We start from the raw sequence: 23,227 nt of genomic DNA, 5'->3' as shown, positions 1-23,227 counted from the left end.
GGCAGGGCACGTATCCCGTATGGGAGACGAACATATGCCAAAGGCAGTCTTTTTTGTGAGCTAAAAAAATGGTTGCATGCGGCCTCAGAAAGAGACAGCTGGTGGTCACAAAGGCCGCTGGATACACATTTGAGACCCAAAAATATGTAGGTCACAGCTGGGGCTGCACAGCCATGGGAAATACTGCATTCCTCACTAATCTTCGGACTCGAAGACAAGCCTTATTATTATTATTATTATTTTAGTTTGAACTCTTTCTCTCCTGACGATACCAACATTGATTTGACTCCATTAAATCAAATTAATTTATGATTTTATAAACTTTAATTTGTGTTACATAAAAAGAGCATGCATTCTTCTATAATTATGAACCTAATATAACATTTCCTGATTAAATACACAAACGTTATTGAAATTTAATCATAACAGGGTAATGAAACACAAATGAGCTAAATGAATAGTTTCATCGAAACGTGGAAAATAATTACGGAGAGAAAGAGTTAACAGTAGGCCGTCAACCCACTCCTCCTCAAAGACAAGCCTTAGAACTTTAGATCTATTAAATTTTATTTAAATAATCGAGCTTTGACAACAATTTTGTTTAAACTTAAAAAAAACAAACCAACTTGTTGCTAGGAGAACAATTTGTAAAAGATGAATCGGATATTTTTTGTTAACATAAGGTAGATCGACATTCTGAGCTGAGCTGTGTACAGCATTGAGGTCTCCACAGCATTCATATGAATGTACACACACTCTAACAATGGATATGGTAAATATTTAAACTTATTTAAATATAGGCCCATGTATAACAGACTGAAATACAATATAAGACATGATTCTATTTATATGAATCAATAACATTGCCTTTGATACAGATTGTCTATCACATAATAGACAATCGTACTTACTTATCATCTTATGGCTTAGCATAAAAGGATGCTTACCATATACCAAGTGATCTTTAGGCCCAATCTAATATCATCTGATAAGATCTAATATTATCATAAAAACAAACAAATTATACAATACTTTTAAAAAACAACAACAAAGCTTATATTGAATGAAGGGAGAACACCGTTCAATCGCTGCCATATATCTCAGTATAAAGGTTTAAAATGTAAAATATTTTACGTGTTTCGGATGTTCCATTTAGAGTTGAAGATAATTTACTTCCTACTCCAAACCTCGCGCAGGACGACGGGGAATGGGAGCGGGCAGAGTTTGAACCCGAGACCATTGATAAGTCCGAACGACAGTTCAACGCGCAAACAGCACGACCAGGCAGCCATTTATCTCTCCTTAGCTTAATACTTTTTCTATTAAAAATAAAATTTATTAGTAACGACTTATTAATTACCTAATTGGTTAATTTGTTAAGAATAGCTGTGCAGAATTTCATCTTGATCCGAGAATAGGAAGTGGGAGAAAAAACTTGTTAACCCAGACAGACCGAAATAGCTAAGATAGATTTTTTAATTATTGACTCTCCTTCAGAAAAGAAGATCATTTTTGAAGTGAAAAGTTGTCTAAAAGACGGTCCTCAAGCTAACACATTAGCATTCCCCAGTCTGCACAGAAACTCATGGATGTGTCAACAATAGATGAAGACGGCCTGGACAGTTTACATCATCAATATAATAAATTGGTCATTGATGATATGGTGAAGGGTCGACCATTTAGTTTTGATGCCATTCAGATTGTCCTACCTGTTACTTGGGGAAAGCTGAGTAAATACACATTTGACTGTAAGTTTATTGTTTTAGAATTGTGTAAGAACATAGATCTACGTGAGAGAAAGAGTGAGAGGGAGGGAGAACAGATCTTTGAAAAATAACGAATAGAAGAAATGTTATTTGAATAATGTTGCTAGTAAGATCATAGTTAACAAAAAATAAACGTTCTTGGACATCTATTTGAGAAAAAGATTGCTAAGAAAGCTATACAAATTCTAATCATAAAAAATCACCCTCTTCTTCATTTTACCATCACAAAGAAGATATACACAGATCACCAAAAAAAAACAACAGACATATTTATTCCTTTGCCCTTATTGAGAGTTTAATGTTGCAGATGTGACCTTTTTGAATGTTTACTGTTGCAGATGTGGCCCTTTTGAGAGTTAACTGTTGCAGATATGCTCTTATTGAGAGTTTACTGTTGCAGATATACTCTTACTGTTTACTGTTGCAGATGTGACCTTTTTGAGAATTTACTGTTGCAGATGTGAGTGACCTTTTTGAGATTTGGCTGTTGCAGATGTGACCTTTTGAGATTTGGCTGATGCAGATGTATTGGATTTGAGAGTTTTGCTTTGTACCACCACTTGAAACCATGTTCTCTATGTATCCCCAGGGTATAACAACTTCATTCACAAATCTAGCTACTATCTCTGTGTATCCCCAGGGTATAACAACTTCATTCACAAATCTAGCTACTATCTCTGTGTATCCCCAGGGTATAACAACTTCATTCACAAATCTGGCTACTATCTCTGTGTATCCCCAGGGTATAACAACTTCGTTCACAAATCTAGCTACTATCTCTGTGTATCCCCAGGGTATAACAACTTCATTCACAAATCTAGCTACTATCTCTGTGTATCCCCAGGGTATAACAACTTCATTCACAAATCTAGCTACTATCTCTGTGTATCCCCAGGGTATAACAACTTCATTCACAAATCTAGCTACTATCTCTGTGTATCCCCAGGGTATAACAACTTCATTCACAAATCTAGCTACTATCTCTGTGTATCCCCAGGGTATAACAACTTCATTCACAAATCTAGCTACTATCTCAATGTATGTCATATGCCTGACTTCCGGGCCAAGATCAGACTTGGAATGTGTGAGTATTAGATACTGCATGTATTCAAAGTATACAATGCACATGAACTTATCTTCTGATCTATATAATACAGACGTTCCTTCAAAAAAGAAAGTGATTACGTACGTCCTACATATTAACCAATGACCTAAATTCTTCCAAGTCACTAGTTTTCCTGGCTAGCTCAGGCAACCCATTCCATGCTCTAATAGCACTAGGGAAGAAGGAGCGTTTGTACAAATTTGTCCTAGCATATGGAACGAGGAATGTGCCTTTCTGGGTATCTAGCTAGACATTAGTTTCAGCTACAAAAAAAATCTTACTCCTTGCCGAATCTCCCGAATTTTCATGATGACATTCCTTTAATATGATGCTGTGGAGTCTGAGTGGTAAAGCTCTTGCACTTTCGAGCTGAAGGGGGTCTCGAGTTCGAATCCCGGTGAAGAATTGTAAAGTATTGATAACGCCCTTGAGTCCAGCCTACTCGAAATGTAATGGGGAATTAAAAGCGGCTCGTTTTGACGTCATGTGACATCCTCGTAGCCTTCCTTCATAAAACAGATGAGCTCTACAGACATTATTTATCGAAAATTTGGCCGAAGGGTGTCAAATACGGTATGCTGAAAGAAAAAAAGCAAAACAGAACCTTCTTTGGGGTGCCAAGTGGTACCGAGTTCATTGCAGAAAGAGCTCAGATAGAAAGATGACTTTCATTCAGGCTTGTGGAAGAAAAGTTTCCATTGGCTCATAGTTTCAAGTAGTTTCATGTAGTCTCAATTCTCATGACAATCATAAACTTGGTGCCTTAGTAATAGACACCGCCTTGTAAATTACCAAATTATCAATCACTTATAAAAGTATATTTTTAATTACACGACACCTTTTGATAAGCCTTAGTTTATGAAATATTTAAAAAAAAAAGACTTAAACAATGAGCTGAGTACTGTAGTTTCAAGTAGTTTCATGTAGTCTCAATTCTCATGACAATCATAAACTTGGTGCCTTAGTAATAGACACCGCCTTGTAAATTACCAAATTATCAATCACTTATAAAAGTATATTTTTAATTACACGACACCTTTTGATAAGCCTTAGTTTATGAAATATTTAAAAAAAAAAAGACTTAAACAATGAGCTGAGTACTGTTTTTTTTAAATTGAAAATCACCAATATTTAAAGAAAAGTCTGTAACAAATATTATATTTAATCATCACCTTTTTTTAAAGCCGGTTCTTGAGTTGTCTATGTCCAAGCATTATAGCCTAACGTAATGTTTCTTTATTCACATACTTGAATGCTGCCACTAGGTGCACCTGAGGTGCTGGAGACAATGAGAGAAGTGGAAGTGAAATCTTTAGAACTCAAACGTTATTATGAAACGTTAATGGAGGAAAAAAAGGTTTGTCTTGTCCAGTCAACTTAGTCCTAAACCCCTCGATGTAGTCCAGTCAAACTAGTCCTAACACCCCAATATAGTTCAATAAAATTAGTCCTAACACCCCAATGTAGTCCAGTAAATAACTGTCCTAACACCCCAATGTAGTCCAGTAAATAACTGTCCTAACACCCCAATGTAGTCCAGTAAATAACTGTCCTAACACCCCAATGTAGTCCAGTAAATAACTGTCCTAACACCCCAATGTAGTCCAGTAAAATTAGTCCCAACGCCCCGATGTAGTCCAGTAAAATTAGTCCCAACGCCCCAATGTAGTTCAGTAAATAATAGTCCTAACACCCCAATTAGTCCAGTAAAATTAGTCCTAACGCCCCAATGTAGTCCAGTCAATTTTTGGTCCTGTCGTCACAATGGTCCAGTTGAGTTAGTTCAAGCGATCCAAGTAAATTAGTTCAGAGGATAGCTGCCTGGTCGTTCGGTTATCCCAGGTTCATCCCCTGCCCGCTGCCATCCACCGGAGTAGGAAGTAGTTTCTCTTCAACTCTGAAGGAACATCCGAAACATTTGTGCAGACTCAGACGCTCCTTTAGAAATGAAGGCTATTACGAGCTTTCCTAAATCTCCTGATAGATGGCTTCGGGCAGGATTTGAACCAGAGAGAATCATGATGACAGTCTCTAGCACATACCACCTGACCAGATATTCATCCATGGATTTGATCAAACACATCCTCGTGAACACCGGATAATCAAAAAGAAAATGCGAAATCTTATTTTAACTGTCACCACAGCTGTGACTATCGAATGATTTCAAACTATTGACACAGTTTATCTCGATCTATTACATTTCAGGAGCTAGCTATGGCTTATCTTAAAATGCATTGCCTTTTTATGAACCAGTAGTAGAATGATAGAAACAATTCCAATGATCGACTTTTAATGAATCATTAAATCAGTAGTAGAATGATAGAAACAATTCCAATGATCGACTTTTAATGAATCATTAAATTCAGAGATGCCTACATGGCAAAATGGAAATGTGTATTCCCAGACCTGGAAACGTGTATTTTGAGGGGCATATGTGTATTTTCCTAAATATAAAGAAATATACTAATGAAATACTAAAATGTTGCATTTCTTTAGTTTTTATTCCTGATTCCATAATAGCACCAACAGAAAATTCATTCAAAAGAATGGGACTTTATGCTAAAAGTGAATTTAGACAAACCAGATGCAATGGTTTGCGTGGCTGGATCGGTGACATTTAGTTTTGTTAATGGGTGATTTCTTTACAAGGTATGCAGAAACTGGAAATATTTATTAATCACATTTTGAATGAGTTCAGAGTTTCTTATTTCAGACAATTCTGTGCAGAGTCAGCAATGAAAGCTTTGGCATCCTCTATAATCACTAATCATTTTTTTTTAAAGATTTGTTTTCAAACAGATAATCATTATTAGTCATTGGTCTTGTTTCTTATATAGAAGCTGGGCTATTGAGTCTGCTAAATATATAAACTCCCTAGCTGTTGTAAGATAAATATTTTTATTCTGGGTTCTGATGCTTGAAGTTTTTTTTAGAAAACAGATGTGTTGAAAGAGGGCGCAAGGAATCAAGATTTGAATGCTTTTGTTTTTTCTGCATAAACAAAAGCTTTCCTTTTGTAAACAAACTCAACCTTCAATCTCCCTGATTTCATTCTTTGAATTTAGGCTTTCATGACTAATGGTAGCTTTAGATCTACCTACTTTCTGTAATCTTAGAGTCAGTTCACAGATATTATTATATACTACATCTAGATCTAAGAGTTACTAGACCCAGTCAGTAGTCTAAATCTAGATCGATAATTAGATCTAGATTAGTTCTCTCTAGATCTAAGCCTAGTACACACCTGGTCACATCTAGATCTATGTAAATCATTATTCTAAATATAGATTTACGTAAATTCGTGGTGCCTGACATCGTAAAACTTTTTAACGCAATACTTGATCTATGAAAACCAAATGAATTAGAACTAAACAAATTAATTCCCAATCAGTTTGAAGACTAGAGTCTAGAAAAAAACTGACACATTGAAAGGAACTCCGCTTTATTTGCATCAGCAAGATTACATTTTACATTTTAAATTTTCGCGCGTCAGCGCGGGAAAAAAAATCTCGTTGTAGATCTAATAAGAATAGTCAATTTCAAGGCATCGACGCACTGACCTAAATAGATCTATATTAGCAACAACTTTTTTTTTTTTAATTTTATTTTGCGGGAGAAATGCGTATTTTCGTGTCCATTTGCGTACAAAATACGCAAGATGCGTACTTGTAGAATGATAGAAACAATTATAAATGACCGACTTTTAATGAATCCGTAATAGTAGAATGATAGAAATAGGTCTAATGATTGACTTCTTTATGAACACGTAATAAGTCATGGTAGAAATTCTAATAATTGACTTTGTCTCTTCAGATTCATGGACGTTTTATACGAATCAGTGGTAACACTGTCTGGGCCTCTATAATGGAGTTCTGTCGACTGGTTCACCCAACTATGATCGTTATGGGCTCAAAAACCGTGGCCTTACCAATGAAGTCGGTGGCCCCCGATATTGGTCCCATAAAGAAAGGGCAGGCTAGCTTGGTGAGCAATGTTACCAGCGATGTACTCATGCACAGTTCCATCCCTGTCATCACAGTGCGCATGCCTAGCCCCGAGGAAACTATCAAAGAAGAAAATTCTGGAACAAACCTCCCCCCTACAGCGAAGCAGAGTAAGAAAATGCTGAAGAAGTTCTCGACATCATCATAAAGAATTGTAGCAACACAAACTAGTTTGTTTTTTTTAAATTGGCTTTTCGTATGAACTTTTTGCCTCAACAATTAAAGCAGCACACTGCAATGGAACAGAATTTATAACAACTGATACACACATATGTTTGGTAAATGAACGTGACTAAGATAATTTTATTTTTAAACAAAATGTCAAGTTTTTTGTTGTTTTTTAATCAGTCATAAAATTCAATGTTTGTATCATTATGAAGAGAGTGTTGGGGCTGTTAATGTTTCTACTTCCTCAAAAGCCTAATAGTGCTATCACATACATCAAATACAACTTACTTGCACATCCAGTAAAGTAGTTCAGTGGAAAGATTAATTCTCCACATGGAATAATGATTTAGAAAAAACATCTTTCATCCTCTAAATACCAAAATATATTTGCTTAATATAAAATAATAAATTTAGAATGCTAACTATATCTAGACTGCTTATAACATAGAACTATTTTTAGACAAAAGATCTCCATACACACACATTTTTTTTTAAAACAATTACTTTTATCTTTTCAATCAAAATGTTTCTTTTTAATGATTCTACCACTGCTGCTTCGAATCACAGTTTTTTCAACATTGGTTTCCGAGGCAAGAGTTTTCATTTTAATTTTTCCCCCTGAATCGTCTGCCTTGCTTACACAAGCTTTAGTTTCCATTTTAATAGATTTATCCATGGAAAGGCTTACTGAAGATTGATTAGCTTTTGATGTTAATTTGTCCACCTTTTGAGATTTCTCATTTTCTGGAGTTTTCTTAAGATATGCTAATTTATTGGTGTGAACAGGTAGCCTAAGATCATCTTTTAAAGGCGTTCTTTGGTTGCCTGATTTTGTCTTAGTTACCTTTGTGAAAACTGTTTTAACGACAGATTTATCCCTCTTCATGTCCACTGACAGCTGAAAGTTTTTCTCATCTGAAGATGAAAGCTGTGCTGCTAAGTCAGCATTTAGACCAGGCTGATCAAACATCTCATCTTTGAGCTCAAGCTTCTGGAAAGTTTTCCTTGTTTCACTCCCTCCTGAACTATTCTTGCTAAGCGCTGAAAATGTTTTGCCGAGGTCTTTGATTGACATGATGATGGGACCTTTAGTGTCAGAGTTTGTCTCAAGCTGAGTACTCGGAGATGGCTTAGACTCAGTGTTTGGTATACTTTCATGCCACAGTGTGCTATCTGTTAATAATGAGGGACTAATCTGGTTCTTCTGACTAGTGTCGACTTTATCCTGACTGCTGTCTGGTACCAGACAATTTACTAACACTTTTTCTTCTACCACATAGTAAGTACATTTACTGTCTTCTGTATTTTCAACTTTATCAAATATTTGATCATTCTTAATGATGTGAATGACTTGGCCATCAGGCTTACAGATCTTCACAGTGTCACTGTCATGTGTCATTTTACTGCTGTCAATAGTCTGTGTTATAAGGCTGGCTGACTCATCTTTTCTGTTTAGCTGTGATGGGGATGCAGGTTTAATCAGAACTGGGATGTTGGCTTCACCACGTATCTTGATCTCCCACTTGTGGAAGAATCTCATGTGCCTATACACGGAGCTTTGCTGGTAGAACTCTCTGTTGCAGATGGAACAAATAAAGATCTGATTGACCCCATGGAACTTAAGGATGTGTTTGGCCACCTGTTGTGTGTTTTTCATGACAAAACAGCATACATCACACCTGTGCATGCCTACTCTCTCCACATCTTCTTCACTGTGACTCTTCATGTGCTCGTTGAGGTCTGCCTTGCTGATGTACCTCATGCTACACATGAAACAAGCATAAGGCATCAGCTGGGGGTCATCAGCACATACCCGCCTGTCATCATATACAATGATTTTTACATGGGCGCTCCCGGATTTATCATTCAAGCTAGAATTTTCATTTGATAAACTTTCAGTTTCCAAAATAATTTCCTGTTTCAGGTCACCTGTTCCTTCGTACACTGCAGTAAGATCAGACTTATTGAGTTTAGTTTTGTGAACTTTAAGAAAGTGAAGGCGTAGGCTGGAAAGGTTACGAAACTGCATAGCACACGTTCCACACATTAATTTAGAGCCAGATGAGCTCAAGTTACTGGAAGTGATTGCATCTGAATGACTTGCATCAGAGATTTGGTTTAGGGGGTCAGCTGGTATAATACACATCTCTTTATCTTTCTGTGGAGTCGACATGTCCTCAAAACTGTTTTCTTGAGTTTTATCCTCGCTTGTCAAAGAACTTGAATCTAGAACAACTGGCACATCTAAACTTGTCTCGTTCAGTTTTGATGTTTTTGACTTAGTCTTATCACCATCGGCATCATGGCTTTCTAAAGACTTATCTTCTTTCTTACTGGCCTTGACAAACAAAGTCTCTGAAGTGTTGAATTCAAAGTTATCATCAAACCAAACAGCACTACTTATGGTCCAGGCAGCATCAATACTTTCACAATATTTGACCTGTAATAAAGTATTAATATTAAGCCTAAAGAAATGTCAAGATACATATTGTACAAGTAAAAACTATTAATTTTCAAATGGATAGCTACTTTGATGATTTAAAATAGGTTTGAAATTTCTGACTGACATGAAACACAGATAGTTACATTTTCTGATAAAAGTTTTAAAAAAATGAAACCTTAAGTTTATGGTGGAAGTTGATATGTCTCACAGTAATACTTTTTGAAAGAAATCTCTTGTGACAAAATGAGCATTGGTACCTTTCAACCTGAAAACACACAACAGTTTGACATAAATGTGCTGTACTTAGATTCAATGAGTTGTTTATAAAATTCATTTGAAAGCTAGCAAATGATTTGCAAAACAAAAAAGAATTCAAACCTTGGTGTGCTTGTTACGAATATGACTTCTTAACTGAGCGTTCTGTCTGAAACCAGCAGTACAAAAGTCACACTGATAAGGTTTTTCATCTGTGTGAATACGAAGATGCTCAATCATAATACTTTTTCTACCAAATATTCTGCAGAGGCACATAAAGCAAAAGGAACAAATGTAAACAAAAATGTTTGTTATATTACAACTAGTCTCTAATACAATGTAAATTTAAACAACATAAGATTATGTGTGTATATGAGCAGTAATTAACACCATTACTTAATTACATTGCTTATGTAAAATGTCATAGTGATCTGATATGTGTATTATTTATATTCTGAAATATTCATTTTATATACTGCCACTTTTGATACATTAACTTCTGTAGAAAAGGTTTATAACTATTTAGAACATTGATGCACACAATTTTAATGGCTATTGGCCCATTAAAAAATTAAGTATAATGAGAAGTGACCTAATGAAATGATTAAAAGACCTTAAAGTATCAAACAGATATTTCTGGTACTATTTGAGAACCTGTTTCATAAAATATTTCTAAATACCTAAACCTTAAGTTTCTTTTTGTACATTAAAAAAATACTTGTGCTTGTATTCATTTTAATACTCATAAAATTGAAACATATATAAAGTCAATAAAACATTAAGACAGAAGATATTCATTAACTTAATAGAATGCAGGTAATGTGTGGTGTTAAAATAGAGTATTGCAGAAATTATAAAGATAGGATACAGAATTATAATACATTCTGAAAACATATAGATAGTTTATATAGTTATAATTGTATTCAAATAAAATAAGAATGTTTCATTTTGAATTCTTTTTTTTTCTTTTCAAGTACTACTATAATCTCAATGAACTATACAAAGTTTTTTGTGCTAATTGATCAGTTAAGCTCACCTTCCACACACTGGACACTGGTGAGGATCCTGACTGTTCATAATTCCTCCCTCTTTTGACAGAATAATCTTTGTTACATTTGGGTCATTCTCATCCTCTTCTTCCTCTTTAAAAAAGGTTCTGGTCTTGGTTGGCTTCTCGCTGGATGTGCCTTCACCACTCAGTGACAGCTCTGCCAAACCTAGTGCTGCTTCCTGACGGTCTTGAGCAGTGTCTGTCAGAGACAGAACATTTTCAATTTTCACATTGACACTTTCTTCTTCCTCTTTGGCACCACTCTCTTCTCCAAGATTGAGCTGTACAGAAACCTCACACTCTCTGACCTGACTATCCAAAGGGTCATCAGAGCAGCCCACCTCAATCTGCTGCACTTCAATGTGAACAGTGTCACCATCCAGTTGGTATTTATTCAGCAGGCCTTCAGTCAGGCTACTCTTGACTAGATTCTCTTCAGAAGTATCAGTAAATTCCTTTTTAACAAAGGATTCTGAATCTACAGACTGACTGTTGAATAAATGTTTGTTCCGAACTGTGAACACTTTCTGGTCTTCAATGTTTTTGACAACAGGAAACACTTCCTTGACTGTTTTTGCATCTACATTGTGGGCCTTACGAATATGAATAAGTAAAGTTCCACTTGTGTAATAAGACTGGAACAAACAAAAAATATGAAAGAATTGAATAAATGTAAGAAATTAAATTTTAATGTGCAAAAAAAAGGCTTTGCTTAACCATAAACAATGATGCCTAGGTACTATCTTTAACTGCTAATCATTTAACAGAATTTGGTATGGGTAGTAAAGTGCTTTTAGAGTAACTGAACACTGAATAAAGAAGAGCACTGGGACACATTGAATTGCATCAACATTTTGTTAAAGTCAGGGAGCCTGTGACTAGTGTAACATATCAGCTTACTGTATTGCTGATTTACTAAAATAAAAAGGGTGCCAACTTAGAACTTTTGTTCCAAAGAAATAAATTAACTTTTGAGCTGTGAGAGCATACATTAACACTAAAACTGGTCAGGGTGATTAAAAAAACAAACAAACAAACTATGATGATAAAACATTCTATTATTCTTTTGTAAAAAAAAAAATTGAAAAAAGTTTCTGAAGATTAGTACAAACAATGCTTAAAAGTCTTTAATCTGAAGCTTGTACCTTAGAACACATTCGACACTGATAAGGCTTTTCTTTGGTGTGTGACCTCATGTGGGCCTGTAGAGAACCAGACTGGACAAATGTTTTATGACAAATTGTACAAGGAAATGGCCTCTCATTGGTGTGCACACGGCAATGTCGTAATAATAAAGATTGGTTTTTAAACCTGCAGAAATAAGAAACATGTCTGCACTTTATACATTTATAAACAAGAAAAAATATTAGTTTAATTTTTAAAATTACTTAAACCATTGAAAGAAGTTGTGGCAATATATCATAAACGCTAATTAATTTTATTATTCAATTTATCAAAGTAGTTTACTTTTAAATTTAGAAAACAAAAGGTATGAGTTTGCTTAAAATGTTAACTTTTCTTTAAAAATAAGGAATTTGTAAGCATTTTTTTTAGATTAGGAAATTTATTAACTATACTTAAGGTTTAGAAATGATTAAACTTTTTTTTTTCTTACCACATTCCACATTTATCACACTGCCAGTTCTTGTTCTGGGCGTGAGAGTGCTCGTGCTCCTGGAGCTCATCCTTGTAAGCAAATCTCATCTTACAATAGCGACAGATGTAAGGCTTCTGATTGGTATGTGTCTTCATGTGAGCTTTCAGGGTACTGTTTTGTCTGAAGGCACGGTGACATGTTGGACAAACATTGGGTTTTTCTCCAGTGTGAATGCGTTGATGTTGAACTAGGGTAGCTTAATTAAGAAAACAATGAGATCATCTCCTGACACATATACTAGCTCAAAAAAAATATATATGTACATAGTGAACAGTGAATGCAGAAATGTCAAATCAATGCTATTTTATTAAACATAACTTGTCTCTGGCATGCTGTAAAGCTTTAAACATGCTTAACTTGTTAAATTTGAAATGCACTTTTTTTTTAAATATGAAAATAATATTAGTATTTCTCTTTTTAAATTTAGACATTACCCATTAAACATTGCTAATAAAAAGAAGATCAGAATATTTATTTACAATCTTTGGGTTAAAAACTTAAACATTGTCTAAAACTCTCTATAATTCAAATATATTTTATTATTATTGAGTAAATATCCAATTAACAGATAACTTTAAAATTTTAACTGCTTTTATTTTATTATTATAATATAACGTGTAAATAAAAATGCCGGATTGAAAATGTTTATGAGAATTTAAAAAAATATGAGTACTTACTCTTTAAAGAAAATGTTCTACTACATATTTCACAGGAATATGGACGATGGCCAGTGTGCAGACGTGAATGGACAAATAGAGTTTGTTTTTGTTTGAACACTTTTGTACATATGTCACATTTGTAAAGCTTCATAGGTTGGTGATTCAGTCTGAGAGGGAAAAAAAAAGTTAAGCATCACCAACAGTAAAATATAAAAGATGTGTTTATTTTATAACATATGTTTATTAAGTAGATCATTTAAAATGTTTTAGGAAGATCAAGGTCTGTAAAGCAGACAGCAAAAGGAAGGGTAGTAGTGTTGTAATGGGGCGAAGAAAAATGAAGATATATTTGCACAGCTACTAAAGTGCCAAACAATAAGGATAATTTGATGTCTGCTCAAGAAAAGAAAGTCATGTAAATTACCTGTGTTTTCTAAGGTCCCAAAGAGTCTGGTAAAGATCTCCACAGATTGTACATTTAAAAGGTTTCTCACAAGAATGCATTTTTATGTGACGATTCAATGCAGTTTTATAGAAAAATATCCTGTGAAAATAAAATTACAAAAATATGAAAACACTGTGGTATTATATAATTATATTCAAAGATCTAAATAACAGTTATCTCTGGCAATAGGATTCAAACATTCATCTTTGGACTGGTGCCTAGTTATGTGGTTTGAGCTTAGGATGGTTAATAAGATGATCTTGAGTTTGAAGCCTGCTCACCATACTCCCACTACTGCCCTGCTTGAAAATTGAGTTAGGATGTAGGTCTAATAATCTTCATTTCGGAAGAAAAGTTTTCAAATTTATACCACAGAAATTGTCTATTAGACCAACAAATTTAAATTGTTAGTATATATACAAGTTCATGGCCTAAATCAAACAAATAATCTTTTGAAATGTACAAGGTGTTAAAAGTGTCCCTAACATTTCTAGACAACACACAGAGTAACAATGGCTAAAATCATCATTATATATAAATTAGAGACAGTCCTTCAAGAAAGAAGATAATTCTGTCTTAAATGTATCCACTTGGTATTAACTATTTAGCCTTGTAATGCAACAGATTAAGGAAATGGTAGTTTGACAATCACATGCCCATCAACTCCAACTTAGTAGAATAACATTAACAACTTTAGTGAAAAGTGCACCTTAAATTTGTTTATTCAGTTTATTAGTTTAATTATAAAAACAAAGTAGCTAACAATTTAAATTACTTACAAAAAAAAAACAACAGTTCATTAAAAATACATTACTTTTGTTTCCTATTACAATGCTAAATGTAAACTTTGTTTGTTGGAGAGACTATAGACTATTAATTTAAACTAACAGTATACAAGTACTTCTTTTTTTAGGTAAGAAATTTCTTTTTAACACCCCCCCCCCAATGAAAGGCAAAGAGATGCTCACTTCTTGCATGTAAAACACTGGTATCTAGTCATGGAGTTGTGGACTCTCATGTGAGCTTTCAGAGCTAACTTTTTAAAAAACTGTTTGTGACACACACTGCATTGCCATTGGGAGCCTTCAGTTGGCAAGTCACTGTGATGAAGACATACATCTCCAGCTGGGTTGAAGTTTTCAGGACAAAGAACACATTTCTCTTCTAAAGCGCTGGCCCTGAGTTTACAAAATTAACATACAAAAAAACAAAAACTAATAATTACTGGCATTATTAATTAATATATTACATTCAACAGGCAGTAAGACTTTGAATAGGATTTATTTCTCTGACAGTTTCATGGGGTTTTGATGAAATTACTCATCAGTACGATAATAATTCACTGAAGATGATTGCCTTGTAGAATAAAAGATTAAAGATAACTTTTCTTTTTTTCTTAACATAGCTATTGGAAAAGTTGCTATCATCACCACCCATATCAATTTAAATAGGAAAATTTAGAAATAATATAAAAAAAATCAATTAATGTAAAAAATCAATTCCTTGAAAATGGTGAGTTTAAAATCTGTTTTTGTTTATAAACATTCATTAATGTTTAAGTATTATATCATAATACCTAAAGATAAAATATAAATATTTAAGAAATAAAGTATAGTAGATCCAATAGTAATTACCCAGTCTGGTTTCTGTATTTATGGACTAACTTGTGTCTCTCCAAGTCTTCTTGAGAGATAAACTCTCTGCCACACCAACACTGACATATAGCTATAGTGGTTACACCAGTCTCATCTACTTCTATTAGGTTAGAAGAGCTGAAATATACAGATTAAAAAGATATTAAAACTCAGCAGCATAGGTATAGGTAGATTAAAGGGACACTAAAACCATGCTACAAAATAAGATAAGGTACAGTACAGAGCTTCTTCTAGGGCTTAATGCATCAGGATTTTTTTGCAAGAGAAAATTTGAGTCTCTCTTAATATTAACACGCATTTTATTACAGCAAAACAAAAACAACACAAATTTAGAAACTATTTTCATTATAACTTGTTTGGTTTAATCCCTCATTCACCATTATAAGATTGAACACAATTCTTTTTTTCTTTATAATCTATAGTGGCACTCAAACGTAAAACTTTTATATTTAATTATTACTTTTTATTCAGTTAATGGCAAACTTTTTAAATACATATTTCAGAAGAAAATTAAGGAATAGCTATTGAGAGTGTAATACAATTTGTAAATTTTTCTGTTCAAAAGAAGGCTTTTAAATGGAGTATGAGAGATCTGGCCTACAGCAATGCACATAGCAGTTAAATACCTGACTTGTTCCAATGTAATCACAGAACCATGCTCATCAATGAGAATAGTGCCAGCACTCTGATCTGATGACAACTGAAGCAAAGCCTCCGCAGAGCTTGTGTTCTGTGAATTCACAAAAGTTTTGTTAAATTCGATTTTTTTACATGTAAAAAAAAAGTAAAGTTTCCCTTCCAAACCTTGCAACCAATGGGGCAGATGATGTTTAAGTCATCTGTTTCTATGTTCGATAGTTAATGAGCAAGGTGTCATGTGGCCAGAGCAATGATCAACCGCCTTTACTTTCCCCTACTAAAGTCAGGTACCCATTAGAATGGGTGTAATCAGGGGCAACCAAAAAATACCAAAATTCAAAATCCCAGTTATCACTGAGATTTGAACTCAGGACCCCAGGTTTGGAAGACAAGTGCTTAACCACTCAGTGACTTCACCCCCTAATTTTTTTTTTTTTTACATCTAATATGCTCCAAACATTCTAAAAAAAATAATTTTAAATGGGATAGTATAAATTAGTGAATTAACATTAGCTTTAAAATGAATTGCATTGTAGAAACTTCAGGAAAATTTAATTAGTTTTCTAAAAAAATGTACCAGTCCTTCAACTTTCTGAGACATTACTTCCTATATAAATGATTATTAGTCAACACAATCTCAATGTCAAGGCTTTTAGATGATCAATCTGTGCTCAATTTGTTTTAATAGAATCAGCTTTTAATTAAAAGTGAAATAAAGTTACAAAAATTGTTTCAATTTACCTGATCTTCTTGACTAAATCTGTGAGTGGCCAAGATATCTGAAACAGGTATGTATGTATTCTCATGTTCAAACTGAGCTTTAGAAAAATGCAGTAGGGCATGAGCCGACTGAGCCTCAGACTTGTTAGATATCAATGTGACTTGAGAACCACCGACACTTTCACTTAGAGCCATGTCTTGATCCTGGTTGGTGCTGTCATTGGTTTCAACCATCTACAAAATACACCAATATTAATAATAAAACATTGTTTTGTATCAAATTAAACTAAGAGAAATCTCATTACCAAGGCTACTTAACATCCATAAGATTAAGTACAAATTGTAAAAATTTGACCTTAATTTAGTAACCAACTCCTAGATACCCCCTCCCCCCCACTGGTCCACAAATGAGATTGGACCAAAGCGCTCTGAGCATGCTATAAGCATGAAAGTAGCGCTATATAAAAGCTATAAATATATATATATATATGTATATAGTAAGAGTTTATTAGTCTCTGAAATTAGCTTCAAGAATTTGACATACTGTTCATAGGTACCCACACAAGAAATGTCTGAAATTTATGAGTAAACATGCCATGGTGGACAGGTTAGGATCTTCAAATTTAAGAACTTTTCAAAAATAGAAATGAAATAAATGGCAGAGGAGATAACCCAAGATCCCTTGCAAGACATGCAAATGATAGGTTAATTGTACAAATTTGAGAATAATGACTATAGAATAACTTTCCCTTAAATATTTTATAAGAATCTTGCCCAGATAGGGATTTCAAATAAGAAGTTAAGAAGGGAGGAGTTAAGCTATTTAACATTAGGTGAGGACTTGAAAGTAGTTATTCATTAGCACACTGAGTCTGTTAAATTTGTATGGTGAGACAATAGCAAATGTATACACTAAATTCGTACACAAATATGAATGATAGGTAATGTAATGTACTTAGATATTTGTTTGCTGGACCTAGGATGTAGCCTGTACTTGACTGATAAACTGGTTCCAATTCTGGTATGGAATTTTTGTTACCGACTGGAGGACATTCCTGAGTTGACTAATTTCTAATAGGCACATGGCATTAGTAATGAGGACATTATAGGCTAATTAAGTATGGGCTAAAGAAATAAATGAGTTCTATTTAGCCTTGTCTAATGGAACTTTGATCAGAATTTAAGCTGAGCACATCCTATACCTGTATGTCTTCTTGCACCAGAAGGCTAGAAATATCCAGGACCTGAGCACCATCGCTGCCTTGTACATCTAAATAAATTATATTGACTTCTTCACCATTGATGCATGAGACAGTGCCATTACTGCCTTCTTTTAGCGTCAAGCTCACAACCCCTTCAGTTTGTAAGTCTTGGTGATCAGAATCCATTTAGAAATAATTCCTACAGAAATATTTATGAATGTTTATAAAAAAAAGTGCAAAGGTACATAAATATTAAGTCATGTAATAATATTGATAAAAAAGTTTACTGTAGGACATACAAAACATTCATTGAAGGTTCTTTTTTGTCATTCCTACTTGTTTAATATTCAAGTAGGAATCTACCATGTTGACAACACAAAACAAATGGATTCTAGATATTCATTGACTAGGATATAATTAAAGTACTCCTTTCAAACTTGCAATCTATCAGGCAGATGGTGTAAATTTTATCTGCTTCTAAATCCACAGTTAACAAGGTGTCCTGTAGCCAGCATAATGACCAACCGCCTTTATTTCCCTAACATATATCAGGTACCCTTTAGGTGAAAACTCAGGGGCGTCCTAAAAATCCTTACATTCAAAATCCCAGCAATCCCTGAAATTCGAACTTGAGTTTTAAAAAGTAGCATTATTTATAATAGGCATCGTAATTGCTAACTTTTCTTAATGTTCTATGAGACCTGAAGTGACCAAGTACTCCCTGTATTAGAGATCATAAATGGCAAACCATTCATTGAATAATCAGCCTTAAACCCTTCAAGAAACTACAAATTATACTTGAAAAAAACAAACATGATAAACTGACACATGGCAATATATCTAAGTATTTTAGCTAATGAGTCCTTTGTTGTTTAAATATATTTTTTAAAACTTAATTTGTTTTGCTTTTACTTGCTTATCGACTTACTTTTTTTTCCTGATTTAGTTATGCTGGTGATTTGGCATTTAATTTCTAACATAAATTATTTCCATGATCAAAGACATGACAACCTTGAAAACTATAACAAAACTGTAGAAATAAAATCTTTTTATTTATAGAAATAGATGATTCAAAATAGTTTGTGAAATAAATAATGTATTCTGTAACTTTTACATAAACACATTAATAGTCATTCAACAGCATCAATGGAAATAAATATAACCAAGGAAGTTGTTTGCCCAAACCCAGCTTAATTAGCAAACCCATATATAACTGTCATCTTATAAATTACAGACATTCCTTTAAAAAAAATATAATTACATACTGTTGTAAGCACTCATTCAAGTCCTTCAGAAATACAATGAATAGAAGGAGATTATCTAAGTTTCGTGGAATGATCTATTTAGAGATGAGACTAGTAATGTACAGAGGGGTGTGCTGCTATTTGTAAAGAACCTTAGAGTGTCTACTGTTGATAAATATCCAAGTTTTTTGCCTGTACTGTGCGGGCGTAGTGCATGGATGAGAGATCCTTTATGCACAACTTCTTCAAAAAGTATTTAGAAATCCCTTAAGTCCACAAAGATGTTCAAAATAACTTACTCTAAGACAGAATAGGGTCACAGTCAAGTCTCTATCATTAAACTATGTAGCCACCATAACAGTCAAGAATCAACTGTCAGTTAAATAATCAAAAGTCCCCTATACTCCAATTTACATGATGCCACTAACATATTATGTGGAGTGAAAAAAAGCTGAAATGAGAATTGCTGAAGGCAAGTGGCATGAAGACCTGTTTGAAATTTAGAGTGACCTGTACCCAGGTTTTGTTACAAGCCAGATAGTAACAAACAGTTGAGGTGTCCTTATCATCAAAAGGACATACAATACAAGTCAGTCAGTTCTTGAGTAAAGGGATAAGTGGTGCAGAGTAAAATGAAGCATTCTACATCACTGAAAGACTTCCGGATATTTGTGAAAAGTGGTACTGGTACCTTAAATTTGTGTGTGTAGGAGTGGTGGTAGCCTGCATGAGGCAGTTATGGTACCATACATCTAAGTGTAGTATTAATGGCACTCAAAACCTAAAATGGGAGTAGCAGAACCCTTGACTGTGTGTGGCAGTGGTGCTACAAGAGACTAGATGTCAGTTGTCTATGTTGATACTGTGAATTTATCAGTTGATTGTAGCTTTTGTAAGTAAACATACAAATCATTATTATTTTGTTAAATTTTTTAAAATTTAATTTAAGTTCATGACAATAATAATTGGCTCAAAATTACACAAATGAATTTTCCTCATACATACAGAAAAGCTTGAAACTACAGTTCTGCATGCTCAAGATACAGATATTTTTTTTTTATCAAAGTAGGTTACAATGAGTGTTATTTAAATATTACAAACAACTATAATATTGTTGATGCACTGTTAAATGCATTGCTATCCCACACAATTTAAGTGCTTGGCTTCAGAAACTGGGTAAAGACTGGGATTTAAAATTTTAGGATTTTAAGGCCACCCCTGATTCCACCCAACTCTAATTGGCTCCTGACTTTAGTTAGGAAAAGTAAAGGCAGTTGGTCATTGTGCTGGCCACATGACATCCATAACTGTTGGTCAAAGAAACAGATGATCTTAACATCATCTGCCCTATAGATTGCAAGGTCTGAAAGGAAAACTTAATTATTGCATGGGGGGCCAAGACAGGAATGTTTGAGAGATACAGAGGAAAATTAGAGAATTTGATTTTCTTTAACAAGAGGAATGAGGGGTCCTTAACCTACCTAATTACTTTAGAGGCTGTTAACCTAACACAACATTGGGAATTGTGTTGTTGGTTTGCACAGCAGGGGTTTCTGAGATGTGTACTGGAAGGAGGGACAAGTGAATCCTAAAACTAGACTCAGTGTGATAGAAGTGAGCCCAAGAGTTGATAACTGATGTTTGTGTTTGTTACTGCCAATCATAAATAATCCATAGTAAATAAACATCAAGCTCAACTTGTTTCCTATTGTTTGAGTAGCATCTCTTAAGTTTACAGCAAATATCCCCTTTCAGACCTTGCGATCATATGTAAAGCAATTTTTAAAAATTTCTTTTTTAATAATCAAAGCTTGAAAGTTGCATGGAAAATTGTTGCTGATGTTGTCCCAAAGAGTTAAGTTTGCATGTAAGCTGTGTCACTGACATTGGTGCACCTGAAGCTGAAAGAGCAGCTAGTTCAGTAGATCAAACATGATTTTTCTGTCAACTGTAAGACCTTTAGAATGTTTTGACCATCATCTTTGTGTGTTCATTTCTGTGGACATAAAAAAAAAGGTGACACCTGAAATTGCAGATAAGATTCAAGAATCTCATGTGTGCATAGTAGGAGACACACTTAAGTGTTCAAGTAATAAAAACACCTTCATTAGAACCAAAGTTTAAACAAGGAAATAACACCAGTAACTAGCCTAATTATTATTTAACTTTTCTTTTTAAAATCACTTGCCCATCTATAGAGGATTTTATTATTTTTAGAAGCCTGAAGTGACCCTAGCCCTGCCCAAGGACGAGGTTAAGTCTTGCAAAAAAGATAATATTAATTAATTAATTAAATTTAGATTCTAATTATCAAAATAAAGATATATGTAATGACCACAAAAACAACGAGCTGTACGGATTCATGTAATGTCCAGAATAAATCAATTACTGATCCATTCTACTTCTTCTAGCCAGCTTTTTGCTGCTGAGGTGTCAGCTCTTTTGCAGATTGTGCCAAGGAAAAATAGTGATACATAAAATAGAGCAGTGAGATTCATAACAAATGAATATTCACATTTGACTAGAGTAACACCTTTAATAAAATCACTTAAGTTAGAAAGCCTTCAGGATAGAAATAGAAGACTTAGTAAAGTTGCAATTATACAAAAAACACTGAACCATAATCTTCAAATTTTATACAAAAACAAAATCTAATAAAATAGAAAGACACAAAGTTAAGGCACATTCCTCATTCCATATGATATATCATCACTAGGACAAATTTGTACACAAATGCTCTTTCTTCCCTAGCGCTATTAGAGCATGGAATGGGTTGCCTGAGCTAGCCAGGAAAACCAGAGACTTGGCAGAATTTAGGTCATTGGTTAAAATGCATGACTAAATTCATGACACATAGATCTAGGACATAATCATCCTTCTTTTTTTAAGTAATGTCTGTATCATATATATATAATTTATATATATAAGATTTAAGATTAAAAAAAAAGCTTTAAACTTACCTGTTAACTCTTAAGAAGTTAGAAGAGTCTAAGACGTCTTAGTATAGAGTTCAAGTTCTAGAGGCAGAGGTAACATCAATATTTTGTAACTCTTCTTATCATTTTAACTTTAGTCTTATGATGGAAGGGTAAAGATGAAGGCATTGAAGCAAAAGTGTTGTAGTACTTGTAGTGTAACTTTAGTAAGTCATGATTACGATCATCAACAAATTTCATCATCACATAAGACATCATCATTATCATTACATTTACATGAGGATGATTGGAGAATTCAGAGATCATCATGATCATGATAATTCCAGTCCAGTGAATCAGTGTGTGAACTGTGTATGATTGTATCCTCCTGGTCTTGAAGTTTAGTTGAAGTGTGAAGCCATCTCAAACAACTTAGACTAACTAGGTTACTAGATCTAGTAACTATAGACTATATATCTACTATCTATTCTAGAGAGTCTAGTCCTAGACCTAGTACTGTACATGATGTAGTAGTGTAATGACTTTACTAAAGTAAAAGTGTAAGTAGATATAACTGTTACTGTGTAAGTAGAACTTCAACTAGTAAGTAACCTAACTAGTACTAACTAGATCTACTAAGTCAAGTCTAGGCGACTCTACTGTCACTGTGTCAGTAGCCTACTGAGTCTCTAGGCTAGGAGTCAGGAGTAGGAGATCTATTATTCATCTAATTTCACTTATTTTGTAAAAGTTGATTAACTCATTAATTTAATTTTAAGACTAGCTCTATCATTAGTATTAATAGATCTAGAACTCTAGTAGATATATTATATCTATTAGATCTAGATCTATTCTAGAGTCTAGATTGATCGATCTACTGTATCATTATCTATCATACTAAAGTTATAACTAACGGTCCCTGACTGACTCTGACTACTCTCTGAGTCTGAGGGACGGCTGACTGCTTGAACTGCAATGTACGATACAAATTAAATACTGCGACCGACTGCTGCTAGTTTATCAGTCGAATATTACACAGTAGCTTTCTAATCGATACGAAAACGTTTACAAACCTGAATTTAGTGACGATTTATTTCAAAACTCCTGTGAAAATAGATTTAAATCTTCTATAAAGTTATTAATGGAAAATACAGACGCCATCTTGAATATTTTGAAGGACGCTTCAACTGTAAGGGCTATCTAGGCAAGGCGTTGCAAAAGAAGAAAAAAAAAAGAAGGGCAATAACAGCTGTTATTTTTTCTCAGCGAAAATTATTTCCCTTTAATTTCTTGTAGATC

At 33.9% G+C, this 23,227-nt stretch overlaps 2 protein-coding genes across 16 annotated transcripts; one reads left to right on the top strand and one right to left on the bottom strand.

The window, feature by feature from the left end:
• Positions 1-618: 618 nt before the first annotated feature.
• LOC106075359 (uncharacterized) lies at positions 619-7,194 on the top strand. 3 transcript variants are annotated; one of them, XM_056026003.1, is made up of 5 exons: positions 619-772; positions 1,498-1,748; positions 2,764-2,850; positions 4,137-4,228; positions 6,685-7,194. In XM_056026003.1, the coding sequence occupies exons 2-5, from the start codon at positions 1,586-1,588 to the stop codon at positions 7,021-7,023; spliced, it is 681 nt and encodes a 226-aa protein (XP_055881978.1). In that variant the 5' UTR covers positions 619-772; positions 1,498-1,585; the 3' UTR covers positions 7,024-7,194. The 3 variants fall into 3 exon arrangements, with proteins under 3 accessions (XP_055881978.1, XP_055881977.1, XP_055881979.1); XM_056026002.1 differs by having other exon boundaries at positions 621-772; positions 1,571-1,748; XM_056026004.1 differs by having other exon boundaries at positions 647-772; positions 1,519-1,748.
• Positions 6,297-23,157, bottom strand: LOC106075358 (zinc finger protein 91-like). Of its 13 annotated transcripts, none has more exons than XM_056025992.1 (16): positions 23,002-23,157; positions 20,899-21,009; positions 18,698-18,799; positions 17,770-17,968; positions 16,589-16,801; positions 15,835-15,938; positions 15,188-15,325; positions 14,522-14,731; positions 13,533-13,652; positions 13,127-13,275; positions 12,408-12,645; positions 11,938-12,103; positions 10,778-11,427; positions 9,865-10,003; positions 9,662-9,751; positions 6,297-9,483 (listed from the first exon to the last, which is right to left on the bottom strand). In XM_056025992.1, exons 4-16 carry the CDS (start codon positions 17,953-17,955, stop codon positions 7,558-7,560), a joined length of 4,329 nt encoding a protein of 1,442 aa, XP_055881967.1. In that variant the 5' UTR covers positions 17,956-17,968; positions 18,698-18,799; positions 20,899-21,009; positions 23,002-23,157; the 3' UTR covers positions 6,297-7,557. The 13 variants fall into 13 exon arrangements, with proteins under 13 accessions (XP_055881967.1, XP_055881970.1, XP_055881963.1 ...); XM_056025995.1 differs by having other exon boundaries at positions 20,909-21,009; XM_056025988.1 differs by lacking the exon at positions 23,002-23,157 and adding an exon at positions 21,974-22,952.
• Between the last annotated feature and the right edge of the window lie 70 nt (positions 23,158-23,227).

Source organism: Biomphalaria glabrata, chromosome 4 (assembly GCF_947242115.1).
Source record: "Biomphalaria glabrata chromosome 4, xgBioGlab47.1, whole genome shotgun sequence".
Taxonomy (NCBI): Eukaryota; Metazoa; Mollusca; class Gastropoda; family Planorbidae; genus Biomphalaria; species Biomphalaria glabrata.
This window is presented reverse-complemented; position numbering and strand designations above follow the sequence as displayed.

Bases quoted from the DNA above. Each gene is read 5' to 3' on its own strand.
- LOC106075359 (XM_056026002.1), top strand. The intron at 1,749-2,763 runs GTAAGTTTATTG...GTGTATCCCCAG, and splicing joins GAGTAAATACACATTTGACT to GGTATAACAACTTCATTCAC. The intron at 2,851-4,136 runs GTGAGTATTAGA...TGCTGCCACTAG, and splicing joins CAAGATCAGACTTGGAATGT to GTGCACCTGAGGTGCTGGAG.
- LOC106075358 (XM_056025989.1), bottom strand. From the start codon at position 17,955: ATGGATTCTGATCACCAAGACTTACAAACTGAAGGGGTTGTGAGCTTG. The intron at 12,104-12,407 runs GTAAGAAAAAAA...TTATTTCTGCAG, and splicing joins TGTGATAAATGTGGAATGTG to GTTTAAAAACCAATCTTTAT. The intron at 9,752-9,864 runs GTTTGAATTCTT...GTGTGTTTTCAG, and splicing joins TTCGTAACAAGCACACCAAG to GTTGAAAGGTACCAATGCTC.